Genomic DNA, 27,892 nt, shown 5'->3' with positions numbered 1-27,892 from the left:
GTAACTCTTGGTCATACCGGTGTGCTCATTGCTGCCAGCTCACTGCTTTTATTCAGCTCACAGGTTTCAGGTTTTTACAGAGCAGCTGATGGGCTACTCTTTCTACAGACCCCCTCAGCTACTCTCACGCCTGGTTGGAAATTGTTTTTAAAGCATTTGTGTAACCGAACATAAACTTGACGTGAAGGCAAAATCATTTCAAAGATTTACTTCCTGTTCTTCTAAAGATAATAATAATAATACATTTTATTTATAAGCACCTTTCATGACACCCAAGGACACTTTAAAGGGGAGAAAACAAGACAAACCACAAAAAGCACAAACAAGAAACTAAAAAGACCAAAAGAACTAAAGCAAGTATGCAATTTGGAATGGGTAGGTTTTGAGTCCTGGTTTGAAGATGATAAATAGACCCGTTCTTATACAGCGCTTTTCTACTCTAGCTGAGCACTCAGAGTGCATTTACCCATTTATATCAAAGTGCTTTCTATCTAATATTCACACTCTGATGGTTGCATCGAAGAGCAACTTGGGGTTCATTATCATGACCAAGGATACTTTGGCATGCAGACTGGAGCAGTCAGGAATCATACCACCAACCTTCCAATTAGTAGGTGACCTGCTCTACCTCCTGAGCTACAGTCATGCTGTGAGTTCACTTCAGGGTACCATAATCAGTTTTTAAACTTTTAATGACCTCGTGGAGCTGGGTTGACGCAGCACCAGCGAAGCTTTAAAAGACGTATAATAAAAATCTGATTTTATCATTTTCCAAAAACCATTTTCAGTCTTTCACTTTGCTCATTTTTTGGAGAAAGAAACACTGAATGTAAATTTGCTTACAAGAAACGCTTTAATGTTTTGAAGTCGGGTAACTTCATGTCTGTTCACAGGTTCACTTTTTAAAACACAAACTTGAACACACATCCAAAACAATACGTCCTGTGCACATAGATGACATCTGTGGAAGTTTGGTGAGCAGCGACAGATAAAATATCCAGGCTTTCCTCAGGAATACAGTGCAGTGGACCTGAAATGGACTCAGATGTCTGTAGACCAAAAACTCAACACACAAATGTACTGAAACTCACACTTACACAAGCAGAACAAATCTTATTAAACTTTTTGACTTTTACTCCGGGTTCATTCATTTATAATATTGCTTCATGGTTATTTTGGTTCTGAATACAAAGACATGTTCATGAATCGTCAATCATTAAAAAGTCCAAAGAGGCCAATAACTTCAGACTTTCTGCAGCTGCTTAGTTTCATGCAATAATTCAATGTTTTTTAAAGAAAGCACAAAAAAATCTGATTTCCGATCCAAAAACAGAACTGCTGCATGTTCAGCCTGCAGCAACAGACCCTCTGCTCGTGCTGCTGGCTTTAGAGGTCAAAGCGGCGGCTCCTGGTTTGCACGGCCTTCCTCTCTCTGAGGTACATGTTGACGTAGGAGGTTATAAGATCATCCATCTTGTAGCCCTTTTAAAAGAAGACAGCGAGGTAAAGAAAAGGAAAGAGAATCCAAACTAACAGAGTGATTAGCTTCTTACCAGTGAAGTTTCACACAGGAACTTGCTGCCATTGACTAGATTACCAATCGTCATGTGAAAGTAGGTGCTGCCACTGGACCAGTTTGCAATGCGGTTGAATGGGTGAGTTGCCAGAGATTCCTTAAAGCCAAAAAGAGAACCGTTAACACGAGGAATGGTTGCTGCTGCAGACAGTTTTAGACTTTCTCTCACCTTAGTTTTAGGATGGATGATTGTGAGTCCTTGCTTGCTGATGGCAATTCGCACAATATCAGGAAATTTTGGCTCTGATGTTTGCTGAACAGACAGACAGACAATAAGGAAACTGTCACTGCGCCACATTTATCTGCAGAAGCAGTCAAAGAGACTCGAGAAATACTGACAGATATCAATAACCATCAGAGAATAACGCCGCCCACCCAACCAACCAATCTGATCGCTGATGGCAGGATAACCATGGTGTGAGCTGCAGGCGGGCCTCACCTTCACATCAAAGAAAGTACAGCCGAACGTCGGCCAACGGTGAACCGCCTTCAGAAACGCCACCTTAGCTTCATCAGCTGTCATCCCGGTTTGCTTATTATATGAGGCAGTAATATTCTGAAAATGGAGATCAGATTTATATCAGAGTGAAACTCACATCTCTGCGCTTCCAATGAGGTTAATGATGTTCTGACAGCTTCAGGTAAACTCAGAGAGCTGAAATGGGGACATATTCATTGTTGTCCATCAGTGACTGGACTGAGAGACATGTTTTTATTACCATAAACACTGTAGTTTATTGATTAACACTGTTGTTAATCACCACTAAAATTCAGCTTTAAATGCTCAGCAAGTGCTCAGAGAACCCAAACAAAAGCATCACTCTGAACTGTTTCAGCAACTTTTCTAAAACCTGAAAATGGAAAAAAGATGGACAGGATCAGAAATGAGTCCATCAGAGGGACGGCTCAGAGTCAGAGAGGCTGAGATGGCTTGGACATATGCAGCAGAGGGAGGGTGGAGATACTGAAGGTGGAGCTGCAGGCAGGAAGAAAAGAGGAAGACCTCAGAGGAGGTTCATGGATGTAGTGAAGGACATGCAGAGGGTTGGAGTGACGGAGGAGGATGCTGGGAGAGGGTGAGATGGAGGCAGATGATCCTCTGAAAAAATTAGATGAAGAAAAAGAAGCTATGATACAGACAATAATCCTTTGGCTCTTTATTTTGTGCCACAGTGAAGGTAATGGATGTGCAGCAGCCCTGCACTCATGCTGGCAAGCATGCTGGCGTCAGGGTAGCTTTAATGATCTGGGTAAACCTGGACTGAAACATGAACGTGCATGTACTGAAGTCTGCTATTTGGGGAACCTGTGAGACATCAGAACGTTAGCAGTGTTATTGTGTTAGTACAGCTGCAGCTAACTGAGCCACAGCTGCTAACACTGACTTTTTCAGAAAGGACGATGAATTTGGAAAGTATTGGCAGTTGAGTTGCTGGTTTTGGTCTTTGTTGACAATAAGAACAAAGAATAATGACAGTGTTATCCTTTAAGCCCTCCTACCTTCTTCCACTCATTTTCAGACATGGCCTTCAGCTGCTCCGTGGGCACCAGTTCCTTCAGAAGCTTGGGAATCATGACTAACTGGCTCTTATCATTGTTGACCTTAATCCTGAAGAGAATAGCCGCGATGTTGAGCATTTCCTCTTTGGTGCAAGCATGATAGCCTCTCAGGTACTTGGGTAACTCCTGGAAGTTAGAAAGATATTAGTTCATTTTTTCCAGCAGATCTGGCCAAAGTTTGACCTTCAAACCAAGTATTTAAGTATGGTTAGAGCCTGTTTCTAGATTTTAATCTCCGACTCAATGTCCATGTGAGGAAGAGTTCATGGAAATATCTGACACCACATCAGCCGGAAAAACTGGAAAATGAGACATCATTCAAATGTACCTGAGGGAAATGGAAGATAAGGTCAGCCTTTATGTCTCTGCCAGGGTTTACATTGAACCACAACTTCCTCATGAAGAACACAGTGTAGGCTATGTTGGCCGGCCCAACTGCAGACACACACACACACACACGAGCAGAGAGGTTTTTACAGGTAAATATGGCCAAACATACAGTCCTGCTGTCACTCTTGTGATTTATTACCATCATTTATCCTCTTGACGCTCTTGGACCAGTCAGTAATTGACCTCAGACTATCAAAGAAGTAGTCTGCGTCATTCAAGCTGAGAAACTGAAACACAATAAAGCACAACCACGGGCTGGTTTTTAGTTTATCAGAGACGGAGGACACTGTGTTGTATAAATGCAGAAAAATGAACCTTGTCATTTGTTTTGACAAAAATGCTGAAGCCGTCTGCTGAAGACAGTTCGAGCTTCCTGGAAATGTTCTGAATGAGGTCCCTGATCCTGGTGTTGGTGGCCACCTCAAAAACCTGGAGAAGGATTAGAGGAATCACAGATAACCCAAAACATCCTCTCTAATCAATCATGCTGTTGGTCCTTTGGCCTCTTTGGTTTTCATTACCTCGTCTGTGTCATTGGGGAAGTGGATTTTGTGGCAGATCTGGGTGCTGTTTTGTTGGATGGCATCTAACTCCACCTGGTGAGGTGGGAGCTTCCTGGGCTCCATCCTACAGAAGAACAGCAAATGCTTGGTCACCTGCTTTTTTGTGTCATTATTTAAAAAGATGGTCCAAAAGTTCAGGGTTCCTGCCTGTTCTCCTTAGTACCACCTGGATTTAGGTTAAGTGCAAAACATACAAGTTACTCCAGAACCAACAGCCATAGCAGCAGTTCATGGACTCCTTGAAGGCTGAATATGAGGTCTTCAAGTAATTTAGAGATGTGAGCACAATTCAAGGTCACAGACTCAGGTACACCCCATAATTCTGGTCAGCTGATCTCAGTGCCAGGTCACATCAGCTGATTAGGACATGTCATTTAAACTGCTTTAGCCGGTCTACAGTTACTTCTGCTTCTGCAGTCGACTTAGCCAGCGGTTGATTGCACGGCGCTGTGCCATGCTGAGGTCGTCTCGCACCGGCTGAGAATTTAACTGGTTAACTATCTGAACTCTTCTATCGCTGCAATTAGCAAGCAGCGTGCACCCTGCACACTCCGCCTCATCGCCAATACCAGACTTAGATTTTTTTTTCTCCTGCCAGACAGTGTTAATTTCATTGACGAAAGATTTTCGTCATAGTTTTCACCAACAACCCTTTTTTCCATGATGAAAACGAAACGATAACTAAATTGAAAGGATAAAAACGACGACAAATGTTAATTAATTTCGCAAGAAAATTAATTTACACTTTCGGAAATGGTTTTGTCTTGACGAATCGTCATCGTTTTTATCCTTTTAGGTGGTTTTAATTTAGACCCTACAATAATACAGAGAAAACCCAACAGTCAAAACGACCCCCTATGAGCAGCACTTGGTGACAGTGGGAAGGAAAAACTCCCTTTTAACAGGAAGAAACCTCCAGCAGAACCAGGCTCAGGGAGGGGGGGGGGGGGCATCTGCTGTGAGGGAGGAGAGAGACAGAGATTAATAATAACTAATGATTAAATGCAGAGTGGGGTATAAACAGAATGAAGAAGAAACAGTGCATCATGGGAACCCCCCAGCAGACTAGGCCTATAGCAGCATAACTAAGGAATGGTTCAGGGTCACCTGATCCAGCCCTAACTATAAGCTTGATCATAAAGGAAAGTTTTAAGCCTAATCTTAAAAATAGAGAGGGTGTCTGTCTCCTGAATCCAAGCTGGGAGCTGGTTCCACAGAAGAGGGGCCTGAAAGCTGAAGGCTCTGCCTCCCATTCTACTCTTAAGTATCCTAGGAACCACAAGTAAGCCAGCAGTCTGAGAGCGAAGTGCTCTGTTGGGGTGATATGGTACTATGAGGTCTTTGAGATAAGATGGTGCCTGATTATTCAAGACCTTGTATGTGAGGAGAAGGATTTTAAACTCTATTCTAGATTTAACAGGGAGCCAATGAAGAGAAGCCAATATGGGAGAAATCTGCTCTCTCTTTCTAGTCCCTGTCAGTACTCTAGCTGCAGCATTTTGGATCAGCTGAAGGCTTTTCAGGGAGCTTTTAGGACAGCCTGATAATAATGAATTACAGTAGTCCAGCCTAGAAGTAATAAATGCATGAATTAGCTTTTCAGCATCACTCTGAGAAAGGATGTTTCTAATTTTAGAAATATTGCACAAATACAAAAAAGCGGTCCTACATATTTGTTTAATATGTGCATTGAAGGACATATCCTGGTCAAAAATGACTCCAAGATTTCTCACAGTGTTACTGGAGGCCAAAGTAAAGTAAGTATCTGGTTTGACACCATGTTTCTAAGATTTGTGGGGTGGTTGGTAACCTTCACTAATGCTGTTTCTGTACTGTGATGAATTCTGAAACCTGACTGAAATTCTTCAAATAAACCGTTCCTCTGCAGATGATCAGTGAGCTGTTTGACAACTACTCTTTCAAGAATCTTTGAGAGAAACCACACTTAACAGCTCTTGATCTAACATGCAAATGATGTAAACAACGTTCCGGCTACAGTACTTTGCATTTCTCCACATTTCTGATATAAAATGGGTCAACTGTATTGTGTTGCAAGAGTTGATTAAAGGGAGCCTAGTGTGCCACTGATTATTCTAATTTGTGCCTCCATATTTTCATTTCTGGACTCCAGTAGAGTAGCTTTGCATGACTGAAAATGATCCTTCCTTTCGGTTTCCTTTAAGCCAAAGTTCTGCTCCTTCTATATAAGACTTGCAGAGTAGGCGGGCGGGGCTTCTATATCACAGATATCTGCTTTCTGTGACATCACACAGATTTAAGAGTAGAAAAAATGTATTCAGGGCAGTTTTAACATTTTGCTTTCTGTATTTGTATTTTTGAGTACTAATAAAAGAGTCTGCTGGCTTTAAAGAGGGAACTGAATGCAAATCAGATGTATTTATATCTGAGGTCATGCAAATGCTAAGTGTGTTCACCTCACTGAAGGTGATGCAACACATGTATAAAAAAGGAGTGTGTTCGTCACTACGAGTGAGTTCTGCACAGCTCATGCTCACAGCACCTAAAATCAGAAGTCAGATTTCCTTTGTGAACCTGGGGGAGAGTGATACAGTGTCTTTTACCACTCTATAAAGAGCTCCCTCTGCGATCAATGAGAAGCAGAAGCTATCGACATGCACTCTTCCTGTCACAAACCCGTCGTCTTCTGTGTGTTAGTGATGCATAATGCAGCCCGATGTGCGGTTCAAACCTCAGAGAGCTCTGCAGGCGCTGCAGACAGTCGGAGGCCAGGGGCTCTCTGCGCCGCGACTCCAGAAATCGCTGAGCGTGCTTCAGGAGAGGCTGGCTGGGAGGAAACAGGCCGCAGCAGAGCCACAGCAGCTGCCAGCCCCGCTCCATGCTGAACCTGGTGAAGAATACCAAAAATAATGATGAACATAGACTTCATCTGTTTCCTGTTCACTCCTCCACTCAAACAAAGGCTTTCAAACCTCCGATATTTTAGCCTTCAAATGAGAAACCACAATATTTACTCATTCTGAATCATTTCTTCTTCCATGAGCATGACAATCTACTTCTTATGCAACATGATGGAAAGTTGTGTGTAAATATATACATTTGTTTTAATAGGTTTATGTATTAATTTTCCACATTGTGACAGTTGGCAGGTTAAACTGCTTCAGACTGAGACTGATGCAGGCCATGGACCGAAACTGCTGTCAGCTCCTTCTTACAGCTGTATAATGTATGATTATCCATCACAGTTACCTGAGGCGATATAAATTAAAAATATGAATTTAAATGTTTTTAAAGGAGCCGTGGATAAGGAAATGACAGGAAGGAGAAATAAGGCGTGTACCGGTTATTATTGCTGGTCATCTGCTTCATGATCTGGCAGTAGGTCTCATCCCTCAGCGCCTCGTGTTCGGTGGCGGGACCAAAGATTTGGTTTGTGAGTTCGAGGGGATTCTGCTGCTGCTTGGTGGGGTAGTCGCCCATATACTTCAGGATGGGTGCACAGCAGTCAAGGAAGAAGGGTGGGTTTAAAAACAGCTGATGCTTCAGAGTATTTGGTCCTTTTGATATTTCAGAAGTTTGTACCTCTGAAATATAAAAGTTTCAGTTTCTGTCCTGTGTACTCATTACTACTTCCTTGTGTGCTTGTTTACTAGTTTCTGGGCCTAAAATAACCAAGAAGAGTTGGCAGAAGTATAAATAGGGGAAAAAAGAGAACCAGGTTAATGTTAGAACTTCGTATTGTTGAGATGTTCAGCTGGTCTCTGTCCACTAGTGCTCACTGTGCAGTGAATGCTAGGCCCTGCTGGATGCCACTGTGGAACTGCTGACTGAGATGATTAAACTGTTAGGTTAGCGCCCCCTAGTGTTTCTGCCTTTTAGTAACATCTTAAAATAAATACACCATCATCATCATCATCATCATCGCGGTGCAACTACTGGATTGAAAAAAAATGAAGCCAAGGAGGAAGTGCCAAAAAGTGCTGTTTTTTAGGTTGGTGAGTCACCCCCCCCCCCCCCCCCCCCCCCCCTTCCCAACTGCCATGTTCAAATGATACAGCAGAAATAAACATTTTACAGCCTGACTGGACTCTATGGATAGTTTCATAACAGCTCTTTATGGCACCTGGATACTGGAGTCAGGGGTGTGGGCACAGTTAGCTGATCGCCACTCACATCCACTCACATCCACTCACATCCACTCACATCGTAACGACCTGTCACGCCCTACAGCCCAACCCACTTTATTATACATTTCAAACTACAACGAGCATCGTGCTCTATGAAATACGACTTAAAGCCAGTTACAGAGACCATAAACTCATGAGGAAGGTCTTTACCGGGGTCATAGGTCAGGTTTGCAGCGAGGTCATTTTCTCGTGGACTTCTATACACTCAGACTTATCGCCACCTTCTGGCCACTAGAAAGAATGCAACTTTGGCTTTGCCCAGCTTTTCTGTACTGCCTGCAGTAATAATAAATACTGGTTCACCTGATGGTGAAAGCCAAAGGAGCAGGGATAGGAGCCGTATGTGGAGGATATCAGTGAAGGCCAGACAGGCTTTGTGGCTGAACTCCGAGTGGCCCACCAGCTTCTTGAGGAGCGGCTGTCTGATTGGCTCTCTGGAGTTGACCCACAACCTTTCAGGAGCAGCGTTCCTAGAAATCACCTGACGGTTCACATCCTTAGTGGGCTGCCTGGAAAGAGGACAGGGAGTGCTGCCGTCAGTGCCGTTTCACCGACCTGCTGGTGAAAAAAGACTTCCAAGTACCTGAAATACTCGAGAGAGAAATCTTTGAGCGAGTAAAGAGCCACTCTGCCCACTGTGCCCGTTTCCTTCATGGTGGTCTCGATGATGTCCTTCCTCTGGTTTGGTGACAGGTTGATGAGGCTCTGAAACAAAGGAAACACCCACTACATTTAAGCTTCGAGCGAGCGAGGAGACACGACCAGCTTTGTCTGCTTATTCCACCACAAAAACTGCAACACTTCAAGCACGCCTGGGAAAAAAGGGAATGAAAGCTAATAAACAAATTTCAAAAATAATTAAAAAAAATACAAAATAAAATGAAAAATCAATATTTTTTTCATTCCTTTTTTCTTTCTGTACACTTCATTTTTTCTTTGATTCCTTATTGTTTTGTTTGTATTCATTTTTTACTTTATTTATTCTCTTTATATTTTGATTATTCTGTGTAATTATGTGTCAGTGTGATCTTTGTGATCTTTTCTTCATGAGAATTGGCAGATTGCAGCATTACTCATCTCAGAGGGGTTTTAACTGGCTGCTCCGTACCATGACCTCGTTGGTGGGTTTGCTGAGCGTCGGCAGGATTAAGATGGCATCGATGGGGACGGCTCCTGTTTGTTTCGTGCGATCGTTTTGGCCCTTGATCCAACCGCTCTGCTGAGAGAACTCATTGTCTTTGATGATTATAATGAGCTCTCCTTTCTTGAAGCTGAGGAACATGGGATCATCTGGAGAGGAGTGAAAAAAACAACTCAGAAAGGAGTCGGATAGCATTCAGGAGAAGTGACTTCAGAGGAGGAGAAACCGGCGCGCCGACCTTTCTTCTCGACCTCCTTCAGGGCCACGGCGTACTGCGAGCGCTCCGTCAGCCCGCTGAGGAACATGGTGATCAGCTCGGCCATGTCCTCGGCCGTGGAGCCGCTCAGGGTGAAGTCTCCTTTCAGCGTCAGCAGACACACAGCCTGGCCAGATCTTTTACCGCCCCTGAGAGAGAGAACCACAAACCAGATTAGAGCCGTCCTGCTGACCGACCTCAGCATAAAACAGGATCACAATAAAACTCATGTTTATGTGACTTTACAGTGTTTTTACTGTCTGCTTAGCAGCTGTTTTTACATTACTACAGATTTTAAACCGTCCTGTGTTACATTCTCAGGAGGTTTCGTTTCTTTGTTTCTCGTGTGACTTTAATGTTCAGCCTTCAGTGTAAAACTCTCATTTTAAAAGCAGCTCTATTAATAAATTTATTATGATTGTTATCATTAAACAGCACAAACAGAAGAAAGACGCACTAAAAACTATCAGGAAAGTGACGGAGAAAACCTGAGAGACTACGGTCATACATGAATGACCGGCTCAGGCTTCAGGGATCTTCGAAGAACACTCGAAAAGTGAAACATCGATCAGTGTTTTTGCTGACATGCACGTTTGTCACGGTCCTGGATTTTCCTACTTCCTGTTCCTGTGTTCTCCCCTGCTCCGTATTTAAGGCCTCACGTTTCCTCAGCTCTTCGTCACGTCCTCGTCATGCTGTGTGCTTCCTTCAGTATTTTGACTCCTGCCTCAGTTTTTCTATTTTGGAAGTGAATCCTGCACTCGGGTCCTACTCTGCCTGCATAAAAGACTGCATTTATCAGCGGCCGACATTTAAAACAGGTCAAACACTCTTAACAAGGAAGATTTCTCCTTTAGCCTGGAATAAAGAAGGAAACAGGAACTAAAAAGACTGAAGAGCTGCTCGATTACGGCTGAAAGTATAATCAGCATTATTTGGATCAGTATGGAGATGATGATTATTAAAAGCAATAACTCGTCTTTTGTTGAACTGTAAAGAGAAACAGTTTCTGAGATTCCTGAAGTGTTCCCGATCAGCTGGTTCAGTTTTCCGTCTCATCTCATTCTGAGCCTGGGTGGTGGGTTAGCAGCGTTTCAGAAACAGGATGCAGGGAAAAATCTAGAAACATAATAGTTTTATTTGGATGATCCTGTTTTCCATGACACTAATGTTATTGTAATTATCTGCACAGCTCCGGTATCGGCCGGGAATCGAACCAGAACGTCACCGTCTGTGCACCTCTGATAACAACGTCATCTAGTAAACTTGTTTCCCCCTCTGCTTCTCTTGGACCAATCAGAAACAGCTCTACCTTATGGTGTTGACACCAGTGACTTCTGGGAAGGAGAGTTCCACCAGCCTCTTCTCTCGCTCATCCAGGAACGTGATTCCAGTCCAGTTTATGGCCACGATAAACTTGCTCTTTGGCAGTGGAGGACCTGGAAGCATCCGTGGAGGAAATGAGCCCAAAGAGCACGACTCATGGAGACACAACAATGTTTACTTCCTGTTACTATGAACTGCCATTTAAAATAAGACAGAAAGTGTGAAATATATCAGCTGAAAGCAGCAGCAGTGCCTGGATTCACTGACGATAAGAGGGCTGCAGCACAGAGTCCAATCAGCATCACTTTGAAGCAGAAAAGCTGCTTTTATTGGCTGATGTGGCTTCAGAGGTTTGAAGCTACTGCTCACAATGATAATAAAGATTTAACCCCCAGCCTCCAACTACAAGCCTGCAGCTTAATTTCTAAAACAAACCTATGATCTAAATCTGATGAAAGTATCGTTTATTCGGTTACGTATTCGACAAATTACTGATACATGATTGAAATTTGTATACAAACACGCCTGTTTACACACAGGTGTCAGCATGTGCATGCATCAGTGAAGCTTTCTGCACCCACCCGCAGGATTTCAGTCAGCTCTGTAACTCCGTTAAATTTAAGACTTTCTAACATCACTCAGGTGGAAATGAAGACTAAGTCCTGCTGAAACTGGAGGCTCTGACTGTGACTGTGTGGAGTCTGTCTGAAACCACCGCCTGGATTCCCATCTTAGACTCGGAGCGCTGCAGGGCCGAGCTTCCTGTCCCCATTTCATTCAGACGTGACAGGAAATAAAATCATACCCAAACTTTTACGTCTGTTGACTGTTGAAAATTTGATTTAAGACTTTCCAGTTAATAGATTATTCAGGTGAATTCATTTAATTCATGGCTGTGCAGGAAGTCTGACCCGTAATAACAGGTTTATAGAGACCAGCGCTAATGCTACAGTGCTGCAAACCTGAAACAAGCAGATTATTTCCAGGTTTAGGGGAGAAGATGTGGTCACAGACTGACTGTTAGAGTTTGACTTTACATGAAGGAAAACTTACCTGACAGCTTGGCAACCTCAAAGAATCTGGAGAAGAACATGGGCCACTTCTCTCGGGCGTAGTCGACCATCTCCGCCTTCAGCGAACCCTCCTTTTGCTTTGAACCTTGATACGAGCCCTGTGAAAGTCCACAGTTGACACAGTCATCTGCCTGCAGCCGTTTTTAACCCTTTCTATGTTGCACCGTGTGATGCAGGACGTGGCTGACCTGAGCGTGAGCGGTGCTGACCATCTGCACCCATTTAGCCTCTGATTTGGCCTCCAGCAAAGAGTTACTGATGCAGTCCTGCACGGCTTCCTTCACGTTTTCTGGACGGCTGTCTGAGCCGTGCTGGATGTACAAATGTTTTGCAGTGATGTCGACATAGTCGTCCTCCTGGGGGAGTGAAATGTGTGAAAAACAGCTGTTAGAGGTGCATGGTGGGAACACTTATTGGGAAGCCTGTCTACAGTCAGTAGGGGCCCACCTTTTGGCACTGGTACTCTCCAAACTTCAGACCATGGATGACCTGCTGGTAGATGAGGTCTGTGCTGAGCTTGTCATCTCTGCAGTCGTGCCAGGGGGTGAAGACCTCTTTCCGGAAGATGAGACGCCAGGGAGCGTGCTGCTCCTGGCCTCCTTTCCTCTTTGTGTCCTGCTCACACCTGGAGATGGCGTCCATCATGTGTTCCCGGCCGCTGCCCAGAGCCCACGCCTTCAAGACAGCTCAAGCCATTAATATCTATCATCTGTCTGTGGACTGATATTCACAATCAGCCTGTACATTTACCAGTATGAAATTACTCATACACTCATTTATTTGAGATGCTTTGGGTTTTTCTTTAGTGAAAATAATAAAATAAGCATCCTGTCATGCAGAGCCGGCCAGAGGCATAGGCGACATATGCGGCTGCATAGGGCCCCCTGACCACCAGGGGGCCCCCAAGCTCACCCACATTTGTCATGAAACTTTTTTGATTTGTTTTAATTTTTTACAAATGCCAATTTCCTAAAAGAAAGAAGAGACTATTCTGTCTATATTTGTACACTTGTAACAACAGTAATTTAATCAGTAGGCTACACTCTAATATTTCTGTCTCAGAAAGATGCTGAAAAGCTAATTCATGCATTTATTACTTCTAGGTTGGACTATTGTACAGTAATCCCTCGCTACTTCGCGGTTCACTTTTTACGGACTCGCTGTTTCGCAGGTTTTCAATCAATATTAGTGTAAAATATTTATTGCAGTATTTTCGCTGTTTCGTGGGTTTTTGCGGTACTCGTTCTTCACATGTGTAGTACGTGTTGTACAGTAATGTATATATTTGGTGTATAAACCAAATATATAAGTGTATAAGTGTGTGGGGAGGGTTTATAAAAACTTAAACTTAAAATAGTGTATAACTACTAAAATAATGTATAAGTATTAAAATAAATATAGCGTCCCTACTTCGCGGATTTTCACTTATCGCGGGTGTTCCTGGAACGTAACACCCGCGATAAGTGAGGGATTACTGTAATTCATTATTATCAGGCTGTCCTAAAAGCTCCCTGAAAAGCCTTCAGATGATCCAAAATGCTGCAGCTAGAAAGGGACTAGAAAGAGAGAGCAGATTTCTCCCATATTGGCTTCTCTTCATTGTCTTATAGTCTCATATCACCCCAACAGAGCACTTCGCTCTCAGACTGCTGGCTTACTTGTGGTTCCTAGGATACTTAAGAGTAGAATGGGAGGCAGAGCCTTCAGCTTTCAGGCCCCTCTTCTGTGGAACCAGCTCCCAGCTTGGATTCAGGAGACAGACACCCTCTCTATTTTTAAGATTAGGGTGACTGTTGGGTTTTCTCTATAATTCTTGTAGGGTCTCTACCTTACAGTTTACAGTGCCTTGAGGCACTGTAAACTGTAACTGGATTATTCCAGTGACTTTTTTGTATCCTCTCCTCCTTTCTGCCACAGAAACAAACAGTTTGGAGGCACAGCACAAAGAGTGTTTATTATTTATGAGCTGTGGCTGATAGATGTCTAATTCCGGACACTCTGCTTTCCCCACATCCGTTTCCACTGAAAGGACGGCAGAATTCGGATCTGCCTGTGAACACATACCTTTTCGTACAGGGCCACATAGATAGAAAAGCCGAAGGTGTCCTTGAGTTTGATCTTGTTGGAGATGAGCTGGCAGATCTCTTTAGATGTCGATGCTGAGTCAATGGGGACATTAATGGAGCGGTTATCCATCAGCATCACCGTCACAATTATGGGCTTTTTTGTCTTGGTTGCCTGTAACAGAGCAGGAAATAACCCCGTCAGTTCAGTGGAAATCACACTTTGATCACATGCAGGTGCTTAAAGCAGCAGCTTACTCCACTGAAGGTATCCAGAGATATGTGTAGTTCAGGGTCTGAGCTTTCAGCTGCCACATCGTTATAGCCAAAGCAGGACTCTGTAACTGAGAACTGCAGCCACCATCTTTAAAATGTTCCTCACATGTTCTCTACAGGAAGTTTGGATCAGGGTAACAGAAGGAATCTCAGGCCGTGGGCTCACTAAACTTCCTGCATGCATCCACGCTCAGTGGCCCATAATATTCTACTCTACTCAACTCGACTCTACTCCATCGCTCAGGTCTCTGTAAGGCACAATGTTCTGCTGTCCTGAGGACCACCGTGACGTCTGAACGCCCACAGAGGTGCTCTCACTTACCGAGCGCCTTTTAATTCCTACGGAAGCTGTAATGTTCCAAACTAACTCAGTAACAGTAACTAATAGACAGAAAGAAAAGGTGAGAAACAGCAGAGGCTGCAGCTGCAGCAGAGGCTCAACAAGCACTGCAGGGACACAAGAACTGACTGGACCTCAGCTCAGATGCACCAAGGGAGGCTGCTGAAGATACTTTTACTTCTTTGTCCCAGACAGACAACTTTCTGTCTTATTCTGTGTGATCCTGGAGGCTGCGGCTACCTTGGACACTAACTTACCAGCAACATTTCAGCCTTATTCCACAGTTAGGGGAACGTTTCTAACAGGGAAGTGATTGAATGGAACCATAAGGCTCTGATGGTGGGACCTTCTGATCCTGAAAACACTCACTCCACTGAGAGGAAGGTGTATGTTTGATGGTATTTATGATGAGAGGGACCACAGACACACCAGCTCTGCTCTGTTCTGGGTAAACGTGACTTTAATGCAGGAAACTGTAGAAAAACCCTTTTGCAGAGACAAATCGAGACATCCCTGCAGTGGCGTCTAATCAACCTTCTGACTGAGTTTGAGTGTCCCATCAAGGACACGGAGCACCTGTGGAGAGACCTGAAGAAGACAGCTCACAGACACTTGATGGCGCCTGAGAGGATCTGCCCAGAAGAGCGAGATAAACGAATCCAGATGTGCAAACGTGGTCCCAAAGAAAACTCTAATCACACATGTAGATACATCAGTCTGTGGCACAGATTTAATGCAGGAGTGTTGTTGTCATGTAGAGTTACTGATATGAACTGATGAATTCTGTAACTGCTGCATTTTTAACATGAAGTTGTGTAAATCTCAGCACCTGCAGCTCCAGATAGGAGGGAGGCTCCTCTCGCATGCCATTCGCCACGGTGCGCCGCAGCCTCTCAGCGCAGTAGGACGCGTAGCCACTTGGAGCGAATCGCATGAAACTTTGGAGGTACTGCAGAGACGAGATCACAGTAAAACATCACAGCGCGCGGCCCGTCGCTGAGATACACGCAGCTGATGTACTCACCCTGATGAAGCGCTCACTGGGAGGAAAAACGCCCAAACAGAGCGACAGCAGGATCCAGCCTCGGAAGTAGCTTGTACGATTGTTGTTGTCCTGAAGCTGTTTGCAGATCTGACAGTAAATCTCGTCCCTGAGGCAGAAAACTGTGCATCAGCAGAAGCTGAGAAAGCGATACCAACAGCTGAGCCATGTGATTTCAAACTTCTTTAACCTGAGGTCGGGCCTGACGATGGCATATCCCACGATGTAGTGGAGTTTTTCCAGAGAGGACAGGGGCCTGTCCAGCGTGTCCAACTCTCCGGTCAACACTTCAGGGTCCTCCTTCACAGTCTGCAGAGTGGTCGGCTTGGAAACTTCGGCCAGCTCCTCTGACTATAAAAGCCAGGAAGTGTCCGTGAGTGTGTTTAAAAAGTGAACTGCAACAAAATATGTAGGCTTGTGGCTCACCTCCTCCATGATGATGGAGGGCTTCCTGACGTTTGCGTTGGATCTGGGAATTCCATTTTCTTGTACATTTGAAACTTTCCTGTTCTTGGACAGCAGGTCAGTGAATGTGGAGCCCTTCCTTCCTCGAGGGTTGCCTTCCGGTACGGTGTACACCTTCGGGCTTTGAGCTGTCTGGCCGGGCGCAGCAGAAGCCTTCCTGGTTCTCGTGAGGATGTCTGCGAAGATGGAGCCCCTTTTGTTTTGTGCTGCCGGCTCAGGGACTGTAGAAGGCTGTGCTTCTTTTTTACTCCTCAGCAACCTCTAAAAGAAAGAAAGAATAAACCTTTGAAGGGATGAGGCCCGATCACACATGCACAAACACACATGTTTGCACCACAGACTTGTGGTGCAAACAGGGTCCTGGAGGCAGCCTGAAAAGAGCAGCAGCTGCAGTGAAGGCAGTCCAGAGACAGAGGAGATAAGGTTGATACCGGGACCAGACATCAGGTACATATATATAAAACCAAAACGCTGATTCCAAGTGAGGCTTTTACCTGATCCAGGCCCACCATGTTGCTGAGACGTCTGTCCTTTCTGGAAATCAGCTCCTGTGGCATAAAGCGTTCCTGTGTGGAGGGTCTCCCGACCTGGGCGTGTTTCTTTGGCTCAGGGAGGTCTCCCATGAACCTCAGGATGATCCACCACACTGTCAGCGAAGCCTGGGGAAAACACAGCAGAGACGTTATCAGAATTCTTTAAAACAGACAGAAACAAGTGGGATTATGATGTGAGGCGGTCACGGAGAAGCACCAGAACATCATCCTCATCCTCGTGGTAGAGCAGGGGCTGACGAAGCCGCTGTCGGATGTAGGTGGGGGTGGCCGCACCCTGGAAGTACATGGAGGCAAACTTGTTGAAGGAGTACTCATCCAGGTCATCGTAGTCTTCTTTGGGAAGATCATCCTCCATGGGAATTTCATCGATGTCTATCTCTTCAATTATCCTTTTCCCACCAAAATTCTGCAAACACACACAGGCACACGTGATTCATCCACTCTCATCCAAAAATCCTACCACACCTGCCAGAAGATTCCCAAACCTCATATCCCACAGGTGCTTGCCCCTCCTGCCCTCCCACAGTGTTGGGCATGAAGGTGAGGAAGTCAAACATGTCATCCACCATCTCCTGGTCTGTGATGGACTCAGATTGTGCTTTGGCCTCCATCTCTCTCTTCTGACTCAGCACTTCCTCCAAGCGTCTCTGCTTCTCCAACATGAGCCGCTGCTCCTCTTCTCTCTCTTTAGCAGAGAGGTACATCTGAAAGAGCACAACAACGGCTTTAAGCCTGCGGTTGGTTTTCTAATGGCCAGCAGGGGGCGACACCTCTTATTGCAAAAATGAGTCTGAAGTCTATGGGGAAATGACCCTGCTGCACATTGACCTACGACCTCAGTAAGTTGTAAGATGTGGCTCGTTGCTGTGTACGGCGTCAGTCTGATCGTGATGACTAGTTTCAAAAAGCCAAATTACCAAAGCACTAAATCATTGAAATTATGCTCTAAACTGACTGAATACATGCTAGAATAATGGCAGAACTAAAGAACAAACAGATGAAACTGGTGGATTGCTGGGTCGGTGGGTGGTGGTCGTGATGAAGGGGAACTTACGTCTCTCTTCATCTTTTCGAGAGCTTTTCGTGCCAGGATGCCCCTGGTGTGTGCCTGCAGCAGGATTACTGCCTTTCTCTTGCGCTTCCATTCCTTCCTGGCCACGTATCCTCGGACATGGGTCTGCAGCACGAGGGCCGCCTGTCTCTTCTTTTTATACTGGAAGTGCAGCTGGCGAGAGCGAACCTGTGCCTGCAGCCTGGCAAAGCCCAGCTGCACCTGGATTCAGAGGATAAGGCAAGGTTTGAATCAAGCCAGGCCTCCACTCAAGGTGATAATGACCTTTTCACAAGGGGCTCACCACTCTATACAGCTTCCTGCCTTTGTGTCCCCTCCAGTGTTTCTGAATGACGACCGCGGCTGACCTTTTCCTCAGGAATTCTCTCCTTTAGAGGGTATGAATCATGCAGCCATGAAACAGACACGAAGCAGAAGTTCACATGGAACAAAGCAACGCTTAGAGGATCTTACCTGTATTTGTAGCCCCTCAGGACTTTCTGGATCAACAGTGCTTTCACATTTAGTTCTTTCATTCGCTCTATTTCAAGCATTGTGTCATGAAAATCCTGAGAGAGAAAATAGCAGAAATTTAAAATTCATTCCTTTCGTGGACAAAAACACGTCCAAAAAGCTATGAAAGCATTTACAGAGCTGATCCTGAAGTTTCAGGAAAAATCTGTCCAGTCTGCCCTTCAAGGTCACCTCTGGAGTCCCGCCCACCCTCACGTACCCTCAAAATAACATTCAAACACAATAAATCTTCAGGTCCTCTGCAACATTTTTAACAAACTCCAAAAGATAAAGAAATTTTTCAGAAATGAAAAAACTGACAATCACCAGAAAGTCATCGCAATTCTTAGTTTTACAGTAAAATACAATAAAATACAATAAATCAAGGCTGTTACATTTCCTGTGTGTCCTGCCTTTCTGCATTTCCTGCGTTTCCTGTGTTTCTGCATTTCCTGCGTTTTCTGTTAGCTTAAAGGATAAATGGAGAGAGCCAAAGGTGCACCAAGAGATGGCCTTGAAGGGCTCATTAGTCAAATTTAAATCAGGTAAGGTTTTTGATTTTATGGACCTTTATGCACTTTATGATTGCATATTTCAAACCACATGGATTCAGGTACCACTGTTCATTGTGGTTCATACAAGCATCCACACTCCAACAACAGAGCGAACAGAGAAGTGTGAGGAGGCACCTTGAGGAATATCTTCGTCTTTCCGGTCTTCCAGTCACCTTCTCCGGTAAGCACGTTTTCACAGATGCTTTCACAGCATCTCTCTTTGCTCTCCTGTGAAAACCAAACAATCAGCCAAGAATACAACAGAGGAAAAGATTAAAGAATAATTAAAAGTCTTTGCTTAAGAAAATTGTCTAAACATGCTTATTAGAGCCCTGCTGATAAACTGATACTCATACCAATATTAAAATCTGACATCGTTTTCGCTCGGATCAGCTGATGCTCGCGTTTGTCAATAAGGAAGTTGCAGAGTGCCCTCTGGTGGACAAATGATGTAACATCAACTTATAACACGTTCTCCCATCTCTTCTTTACGTTTTAAATGCTCTTTTATCAGCCATTACAAATTCAGGTACCAATATATGATAATATATCAGCAGATATATCAGTGGGTCTCAAAGTTTATTAAAGTAAAAAGAAAACAAAGATATAATTTTTGTCCTAAATGTTTTCCTTTTATACCAAGTTTTGCCTTTGACACAGTGCGTTTTTTTAAGCATTTCCAGGCACCAGATTTAACCATTAAGCCATTAAATTTGCATGTTGTTAATGAGTCACCTTCTTCATCATCATCTTCAGGGTTTTCTCCAATATATTTGAAGCCAAGCCACCCAGTGGGCCTCAGTACACCCCAACACCTGGCCGAAGTATCTGGGATTTTGTATTCTGTTTGATAACTGTGTTATAGTCAAACTGTTATACAGAACATGTGAACTCCAACTGTCTCCAGAGAAATCAAACATCCAGAGTAGCGGTGCTTGTTTCTGTGGCACAGACATTAAACTGGTGCTACCCCTACAGAAACCGCACTCTCCAACCTTACGCAGCCTCACACTTCACACCCCGGCTACACTGTCCAACTCACAGTTTGTGGGTCACAGAGGGAAGTCTTCAGGAGGACGCGGTATCGAGTCAGAAACTCATCGAACGTGTAGCGCACAGGATACCCAGCTTTCCGGATCCTGATGGTCTCCATCATACCGGAGTAACGGAGCTGCCGCATGCACAGCTCTCTGTCAAACAGCTGAGACAAAGGGGCACAAAATGAGATTTACTTGAAGGAATGATTTTCAGTTTTCAGGCGTGTTTTTATTCTGGTTGCGAGGACGAAGGCCATCTCCTCACCATGGGCTTCTTGAAGTCGTTGGGTTTAATGCAGCGGATGAAATACGGCTGGCACGCAGTCAGCGTTTTCATCAGGGAATCCAGGGACTGGCGGAACTGGCCGCTCAGAGTTGGCATGCGCTTCTTGCTGTCAGCCGCTGGCTGCTGATACAAATAAAGTGTAATTATGTGGAAATAATTATTTACAGTGATGGTGAAGCCGAATGGTCAGGATCTAAAAGGCTGCACCGACCCGGGGGTTGCCTTTGGCTGTGGTTATGATCATCCTGGGGTTGGAGCTCTTGATGGTACCGGAAGTGGCAGTCAGCTCATGATGAAACACCTGTTTGAGGAGTTTGCTGGTGGATTTCTCCACCAGCTGAATGAGATCTGAGCTCAGCGTATCACGGTTTTTTTCAAGGAAACCTAAAACAAAACAGAAACACTAAGAACATCAAAGAAGAACATCGAAGAAGAACATCAGAGAAGAACATCAGAGAAGAACATTGAAGAAGAACAATAAGAGAAGAACATCAGAGAAGAACATCGAAGAAGAACATCAAAGAAGAACATCGAAGAAGAACATCAGAGAAGAACATCAGAGAAGAACATCAGAGAAGAACATCAGAGAAGAACATCAGAGAAGAACATCGAAGAAGAACATCAGAGAAGAACATCGAAGAAGAACATCAGAGAAGAACATCGAAGAAGAACTTCAGAGAAGAACATGAGAGAAGAACATCTAAGAACAACATCAGAGAAGAACACTGGAGAAGCACATTGGAGAAGAACATCGGAGCAGAACATCAGAGCAGAACACCAGAAGAACGATGGCTTGGCTTTAAAAGCCTTAAGTGTACCTTGTGAGTCATAGAAGACCTGCCCAGCAAAGTGCTGGATTCCAAACTGTGTCTCATAGATGTTCTTTGGGGGAATGTAGATGCTGCTTTTCTTATGAACCACGTTCATCTTTTGGAGCAGGGTGGCATCTGTGCCCTAAAAAATGAAGTTACATGTTTAAAACCTGCCTTGCTTTGGTCTGACGCAGAGTTTACGGTACGAGGAGGACAGAGACCTGGGGGAAATTGCTCTCCTCGTCAATAAGCGCCAGCAAGTTCATTGGTTTGCTGGCCAGCACGTCCAGGGTCCTCTGGTTGTCTTGATAGTCAATGTGCTTCCAAACGATGTTTTCACGGGCGTACTCTTCCTGCTCCAGCTTGAAGACGTGCTTGACGAAGAACTGCTGCAGCTGCTCGTTGGCATAGTTGATGCACAGCTGCTCAAAGCTGCATTAAAGGAGAAACAAAGATGGAGGACTTTTAGCTTAATCAGAGCAGAGCTCCGATGGCACGAGGACTGAGGAGGACACAAACCTGTTTTTGCTGAAGTTCTCAAAACCAAAGATGTCCAGAAGGCCGATGGACTGTCGGACGTCGTTCTCCCCCTCGGGCGGCCTGTAGATGGCGCTGTTTATTTTGTCCACGACCCAAATGAAAAGTCGTCCATATATAGCCTGGAGCAATAACACAGATGCAGCAATAAAGCTTTCCCAATGAGGACACTGAACTGGAGTTTGTTAGTGGTTAGTGATGATGAGTAATGTAAGCTATCGGTGTGCTGAAGGCCGCTCTCTAATCAGTATCTGCGTATTTATTTGCTCTTCTTCTGCATTTTATAACTTTAAATATTTGTGTTTTGATTAGAAATATGATCTAAACTGCAAAGTAAGCTCTGATTAGTCTCTGATTAACTGCATGAGTCATTAAACCATCTAGGCCCATCCTCCTGACTCCTTAAAATAAGTGTCACGCATTTTACTTTGACAAAGGCGTCCCTGCCATCCACAGCCTGAGCAGAGGTCAGAGATTTGGTCACGCTCTCTCTGGCGGTCTGGAAGGAGCGCTGAGTCAGACACTTCCCCAGAGCTTTGGGATCCACCTGAGGCAACAAGACAGCACAGTCAGACAAGTTCAGCTCTAAAGTCTGAGAGTATCTGCAGGGGAAAACCACACATGCCTCCAAGAGCTCGCTCGCCATTTTGAAATGGGTTGAGGCGAGGACGTCGCAGCCCTCCAGGTTATTTATGATGGTGGCTGGAATTACATGGAAAATTGATGTCAGGTGTTTAAAAGATTGCACCCAATTCAAAATAATATTAGATTTTAATGGCTGCCTTTACCCTCAAAGTCCACGTTGCCCAGGTGAAGGATGGCGGCGAGCAGCTTGGAGATTTCCCAGAAGTCGTTCTCTGTGAATGTGAGGATCTTCAGAGCTGATTCAAAGTGAGCGTACTCCTTCACATCATCGCGCCCTTCACAGCTGGTGCAGTTACCCTGTTGAGGTTAAAAACCAATAGAATCAATCATCTACCAGGCCGGGGTAAATGATCAGTGAATAAGCAGTGAAAACAGATCAAACATCCAGGTGTTTGTTTCTGTTCCTGCATCAGACATTAAATCAGTGCAGTTTTACTGATGGACCTATGATAGAGACCATAAATCTGATGCTCAGAGATGGTTATAGAGAAAAATCATGGTGAATAAAAGGAACATTTTGGCTTTAGATTACTGCACAGAGTTGGCGTAAAATGAATTTGGTTGGTTACCCCCACCCGTCACCCCCCCATTTTAGCCCGTCACTCCTCAAAAAGCAGAAATGAATACAGTCTTTAATGTAAACATCACAGTACCATGGTCAGATACTTGTACTCAGCAGCACTTCCAAGTGAAAGAATCTTCTTCTTCTCTGCCGACATGCCCATGAGCATGTAGTAGAAGATGTGGTAGTTTCGTTCCTCTGGCGCCTGCACATGGATGCACATGTTCGTTACTACAGGGAAGTGTGACTTCTAACACGCCGTCATTTCCACAGATATTCAGCAGCCCGATGTTCCCACCTGACGACACACTCTGGACTTCTCCAGCAGGTACTGCTCGATGCGGGCCCCTTCAATGGCCCCGCCCTTGTTGAAGTTGATGTCGATGTACTTCCCGAATCGACTGGAGTTGTCATTCCGAATGGTTTTGGCGTTACCGAAGGCTGAGAGGAGAAGCTACAGTTAATGAAAAGCAGATCAAATGAAAAAAAGGTGCTGACTAGGAAAACATACCCTCTAAGATGGGGTTTGCTTCAAGGACCTGCTGCTCAATCCAGGAGCGCTGACCACTCACTGCAGCCAGAAACTGCAGCATCAGCTTGGTGCTCTCAGTTTTCCCAGCTCCCGACTCTCCACTGATGGGAAAACAGACAAATGTGGAAATGCAGGTAAGATGGATTTCCTGATTACTTTAAAAAATTCCCAAAAGATTTTGGCTCAAAACTAAACTTCAGTGCAATGAAAGAGCAGTTCTATGGGGATCAGGTCCTCTTGTTTTCAGCCTCAGGAGCTGAAACATGAAGCCAAAATCTGCAGTTCCCCTTACGGCCACATGAGGTCGGCTCTAAAACACCTGAGACGGTATAAAAGAACCAATCCAGGCGTGCACCTGAGAACCCTCGATTCAATGTTATTTATATAGCACCAAATCACAACACTTGATATTGTAAGGCAGTGGTTTCCAAAGTCATGAGCGCTGTGGTCCACTTAAGAACCAGAAAATCCCATGGGACCCCCCCCCCGGTCATCAGATAGCTCCGGCCTGTGACACTTTCTGTCTTCACTCATCAAAAAGTGATGAATTTCCTTGAGAATTTCATTCAAAAAACAAACAACACAGGCTGTTGGCTATAAATTGCTAACACTACCCAGTCATATGTGACGATGCCAACATGTGACCCACTTCAATACAAGAGCAGTAAATTTAGGTCAGAGTAATATCACAAACTAACCACCTCCTGTTACCAGTTTTACCTTTTTATTTTTCATATAAATAAACACAATTATATAAAAAAGTAACTGTACAGTATAAATAAACTCTATAAATAAGTACCACCCCCTTCTCCCCCCAAATCCCGAGAGCTCATCTGCTGGCTGTGAATGATTCTCAGTTTTACAGCAGAGACAGGACTCTTCCAGTCCTGATGTCCTGCTTCAAAGCCATAGTGCAAACATCTGTTACTGTATCATTTAACCACATGAAAAATGTGCAGTAAAGTACTTCAGAAGTACTTCATAAAGTTTCAGCACTAACATTCGACTTATAAGAGGAAATGATCTGCCTTAGAGCAGCTCGCGTGCACACCAGCACCAGGTGGCAGGCTTAAATCATCTGAATGTCTGACTTTTCACCTTTGGCACCTTTATCACACACTCTGATGTGAACAACACAGATAAAAACATGAGTGATATAGATAAATCACAGGATAGGTGGGAATATAGAGCAACTAACTGCACTACATGGGAGGAATTTAAATGGAAGGTGGTTATGAGCTTTTTCAGTGATCTAATGGGTGTTGGAGGAAATGTGGGACACACTGGTAAACGGACTGGTCCTTATACAGCGCGCTTCTACTCTAGCTGAGCACTCAAAGCACTTTATACATGGCTATATATGGTGCTCATATTCAGGAGACAGACACCCTCTCTATTTTTAAGATTAGGCTTAAAACTTCCTTTATGATAAAGCTTATAGTTAGGGCTGGATCAGGTGACCCTGAACCCTCCCTTAGTTAAGCTGCTATAGGCCTAGTCTGCTGGGGGGTTCCCATGATGCACTGAGCACTCTTCCTCTACTCCACATGTATTTATAGACAACTGCTGCGAGTCATTAAGGTTTTTCCTCGTCTCCCATAATGTCTCTGTGGATTCGTATGCTCTCCTTCTTTCCCCTCACCTCCCCAACCCGTGGAGACAGATGGCTCCTCCTCCCTGATTAAAAGGGAGTTCTTCATCCCTGCTTTTACCAAATGCTGCTCATGGTTGGTGTTTTCTCTGATATTTTAGCATCTTCGCTTTACATTATAAAGCACCTTGAGCTGCTGTTGCTGTGAATCGGTGCTATTTAAATAAAACTGAACCGTATCTTCTGTGAATAAAACATGCATCACAGTTTTGACCCTTTCTTTGAAATGAACTGCTCTCATATTAATCCTAATTGGACACCTGCTTTCTCCTTCCTGTTAACACTTCTTTGGAAGTGGTTGTGTTTTTGGAGACCCTCCTGTTGTGTCGATTTGTGATGACAGTGAGTCGTACTGATTAGAGCTTCTTGAGGCTGAAACATGGCTGCTGTATAAATGTTTTAAGAAGTAAATTATTCCTTGGACCAAAGAGTCTGCAGACCTGTACTTTCTTTCTCTCTTTTTTTCAGTGTGGAGCCTGGAAAGGTTTAGCTGGATGTGTGCACACGGAGAAGATACGGGAAATAACCCCGATACTCCAGAATATCATCCTGAGCTCAAATCAGTGAAATCTTACAGATGGCTGTCTGATCACAGCCAGCTAAAAACAAACGAACTTTCAATCAAATGTCATAATAAAGAATAAACACAGAATTTTAAAAAATGAATGATTACATATCCAGAATAAAAGATGTATTTCTGGCTCGATCCACTTCACCTCACACCTTTCACCTTGTTCTTTGTTGCTGCTGTATCATTTTCCCAGTCAGCACATTTATTGGATATAATTAATGTGGCGGCAGCTTAAAAATGGGATCAATAAGAAGCCGAACAGCACGTGTGACGTGTTTGAATGCCGGAACTGCCGTGAAAACCCGACCTGATGACGCAGCACTGGTTCTTCCGGTGTCGGCGCATGTTGAAGAAGCAGCTGTCTGCGATGGCGAAGACGTGCGGCTGCAGTTCCCCCAGCCGCCGGTCCGTGTACATGTGCACATGCTCGATGGTGTAGATGGGCAGCAGCTGGTACGGATTCACCGCCACCAGAATGGAGCCTGTGTAGGTCTTTGGAGCAGAGAGCAAACGCGTTATTATGATGAAGGAAACGCGCAGTGATGCAGAACTCACAGATTAGTCACAGAGAGGCAAAGCAGAGAGAAATGCTCAATAACAGAACTGAAGCACAGACAGAGTCATTGGCCCAGCCTTGCACAGCAGTATCTTTATTCCTGATTAAACACTGTCGGGCTGCTGCCGTGCTGTGACCCATAAACACTGGGTTACTCTGTCAACACGGGCTCATTCGTCTCTATGGAGACCAACAGCACAGTGATAAACTGCAGGGCAAAGTCTGAGGCCGAACGCTGTCCCCTGCGAGCGGGGACGCGCTGCCGGGTTATGGATGTCATAAAACTGGGTGGCTCTGCGGTGAATCATAGGAGCAGAAACCTACATAGATGATGCCCTCTTTGTGCCGCACCAGGAGGTTCCTGAGCAGCCCGGCCTCGTTCAGGTCGCCCAGCCTGATCATGTCGTCCACGCCCTTCACGGAGGTGGGGTGCATGGCCCGGATGCTGCGCTCATTCGTCTTCTTGAGCTTGTGCTCCTGTGTGTTTGTTATTAAAGACCTCACGTTACACAGAAGGCCAGCAGATCTCACGTTAACCTGAAGAATGTGACAGGAGCACAGGTGTTTGTACCTTTCCTTCATCGTCGATCAGCTCAAGCTGCCCAGTGTCTGTCACCTTAACCTCCGCCCCGATTGGCACCCCAGAGTCGGTGTCCACCCATACAAAATCCCCCTGGTTGGGAAATCAGAAGTTATGATGAATGATTTTGTAATGATTTTGGATCATCTTCATCTTAAAATTACGCAAACAGAAAATTAATTCCTACCTTACTCAGGTGCAGCATCACTAAACTGTGACTCAAATCTGCAAAGAAAAGATATTTTTCTAAAATTAACCAGTATGTGTTTCCTTGGGCATGCTCAGTGACCCTCCAGGGTTCCCCCGGCATAAAGGAGTTTCTGCACCTTCTCAAAGATGTTTCAGCCCCCCACTTATTCCTCCCCAAAAACACATTTAACCAGTTTTCCTTATTCAGGTTACAGTAACTAATGACAGACATTGCTGATAAAAGCTCAGTGATAACAGGTATGATAACAGGAAAATACTTCAGCTTCCTTAAAATGGGAGAAAAGGCTCAGCTGCCTTTCCTGGATGTGGACTAATCATTCTCATCAGTGGCAGTTATCTCCTAAAAACGAGCTCTTAGCAGGAGAAAGCCTGACTTCAGTAGGTTTAGTCTGCAGCCACATACTGCAGACAAGCTTTTACTGCAGCTAACATAAAAGCTGGCTGACATGTCAGCATGACTTTCACTCCGAGGACCCTTCAGTTCAAGAGTTTATACTGAATTTTATAACATTATAACTAAATACAGAAAAAATACACTAAACTGTATATATAAAATAGATCCTCTCTGGATACATTTTTAATGAAGTGACCTCTTACCTGAGAACAGGTATGCGTTACGTGGAAGCCCCTGCTACTGCCAAAGGACCTTTTCCTTCAATGACTCTAAAGCAGGAAGCTTTCCTGGCATAGCCTCCCTTTATGGCCCTTTGACTTTGCTCCTGCAAAGAGTGTCACTATATGACACCACATCCCAAACATGTACTCAGTATGAGCCCAAAGTATCGAATTCAGCGGTGTTTGAACGCCCTGCTGCCAGTTTACTGCCTTGTTAGAAATGTGATTTTTCAATCATAAAAGTCTTTTTTAGTGACTGACACGTTAAAACAAAAGTTACACAGTAGCTAAACAATATTCTTGCCTATCAAACATGGCAAAGTTGTTTGAGTCATTATATTTGAATTTTTGCAGAACGGCAGTTACCTAAATGCCAGTAACTCACTTTT

At 44.4% G+C, this 27,892-nt stretch overlaps 1 protein-coding gene across 1 annotated transcript; it reads right to left on the bottom strand.

The window, feature by feature from the left end:
• Positions 1 to 830: 830 nt before the first annotated feature.
• On the bottom strand, positions 831 to 26,253 carry myo7ba (myosin VIIBa). The gene is made up of 45 exons (XM_030726706.1): positions 26,159 to 26,253; positions 25,850 to 26,034; positions 23,300 to 23,421; positions 23,087 to 23,229; positions 22,880 to 22,993; positions 22,370 to 22,523; positions 22,207 to 22,283; positions 22,009 to 22,128; positions 21,564 to 21,703; positions 21,266 to 21,476; positions 21,051 to 21,186; positions 20,444 to 20,616; positions 20,212 to 20,352; positions 19,952 to 20,110; positions 19,045 to 19,137; positions 18,317 to 18,411; positions 18,147 to 18,231; positions 17,846 to 18,064; positions 17,277 to 17,495; positions 16,988 to 17,197; positions 16,732 to 16,896; positions 16,199 to 16,498; positions 15,963 to 16,123; positions 15,755 to 15,881; positions 15,560 to 15,679; positions 14,116 to 14,289; positions 12,499 to 12,726; positions 12,240 to 12,407; positions 12,032 to 12,149; positions 10,965 to 11,091; positions 9,635 to 9,801; positions 9,364 to 9,545; positions 8,839 to 8,960; positions 8,610 to 8,764; positions 7,409 to 7,562; positions 6,800 to 6,955; positions 4,048 to 4,153; positions 3,842 to 3,955; positions 3,666 to 3,753; positions 3,465 to 3,571; positions 3,077 to 3,262; positions 2,016 to 2,132; positions 1,746 to 1,829; positions 1,554 to 1,673; positions 831 to 1,482 (listed from the first exon to the last, which is right to left on the bottom strand). Exons 1-45 carry the CDS (start codon positions 26,237 to 26,239, stop codon positions 1,387 to 1,389), a joined length of 6,519 nt encoding a protein of 2,172 aa, XP_030582566.1. The 5' UTR covers positions 26,240 to 26,253; the 3' UTR covers positions 831 to 1,386.
• Positions 26,254 to 27,892: the final 1,639 nt, after the last annotated feature.

Source organism: Archocentrus centrarchus, chromosome 4 (genome assembly GCF_007364275.1).
Source record: "Archocentrus centrarchus isolate MPI-CPG fArcCen1 chromosome 4, fArcCen1, whole genome shotgun sequence".
Lineage (NCBI taxonomy): Eukaryota > Metazoa > Chordata > Actinopteri > Cichliformes > Cichlidae > Archocentrus > Archocentrus centrarchus.
This window is presented reverse-complemented; position numbering and strand designations above follow the sequence as displayed.

Coding starts and splice junctions, on each gene's coding strand:
- myo7ba (XM_030726706.1), bottom strand. CDS start 26,239: ATGGGTCACAGCACGGCAGCAGCCCGACAGTGTTTAATCAGGAATAAA. Junction 22,524..22,879: donor AGTACAAGTATCTGACCATG/GTACTGTGATGT, acceptor TAACCTCAACAG/GGTAACTGCACCAGCTGTGA. Junction 15,882..15,962: donor ATCGTCAGGCCCGACCTCAG/GTTAAAGAAGTT, acceptor TTTCTGCCTCAG/GGACGAGATTTACTGTCAGA.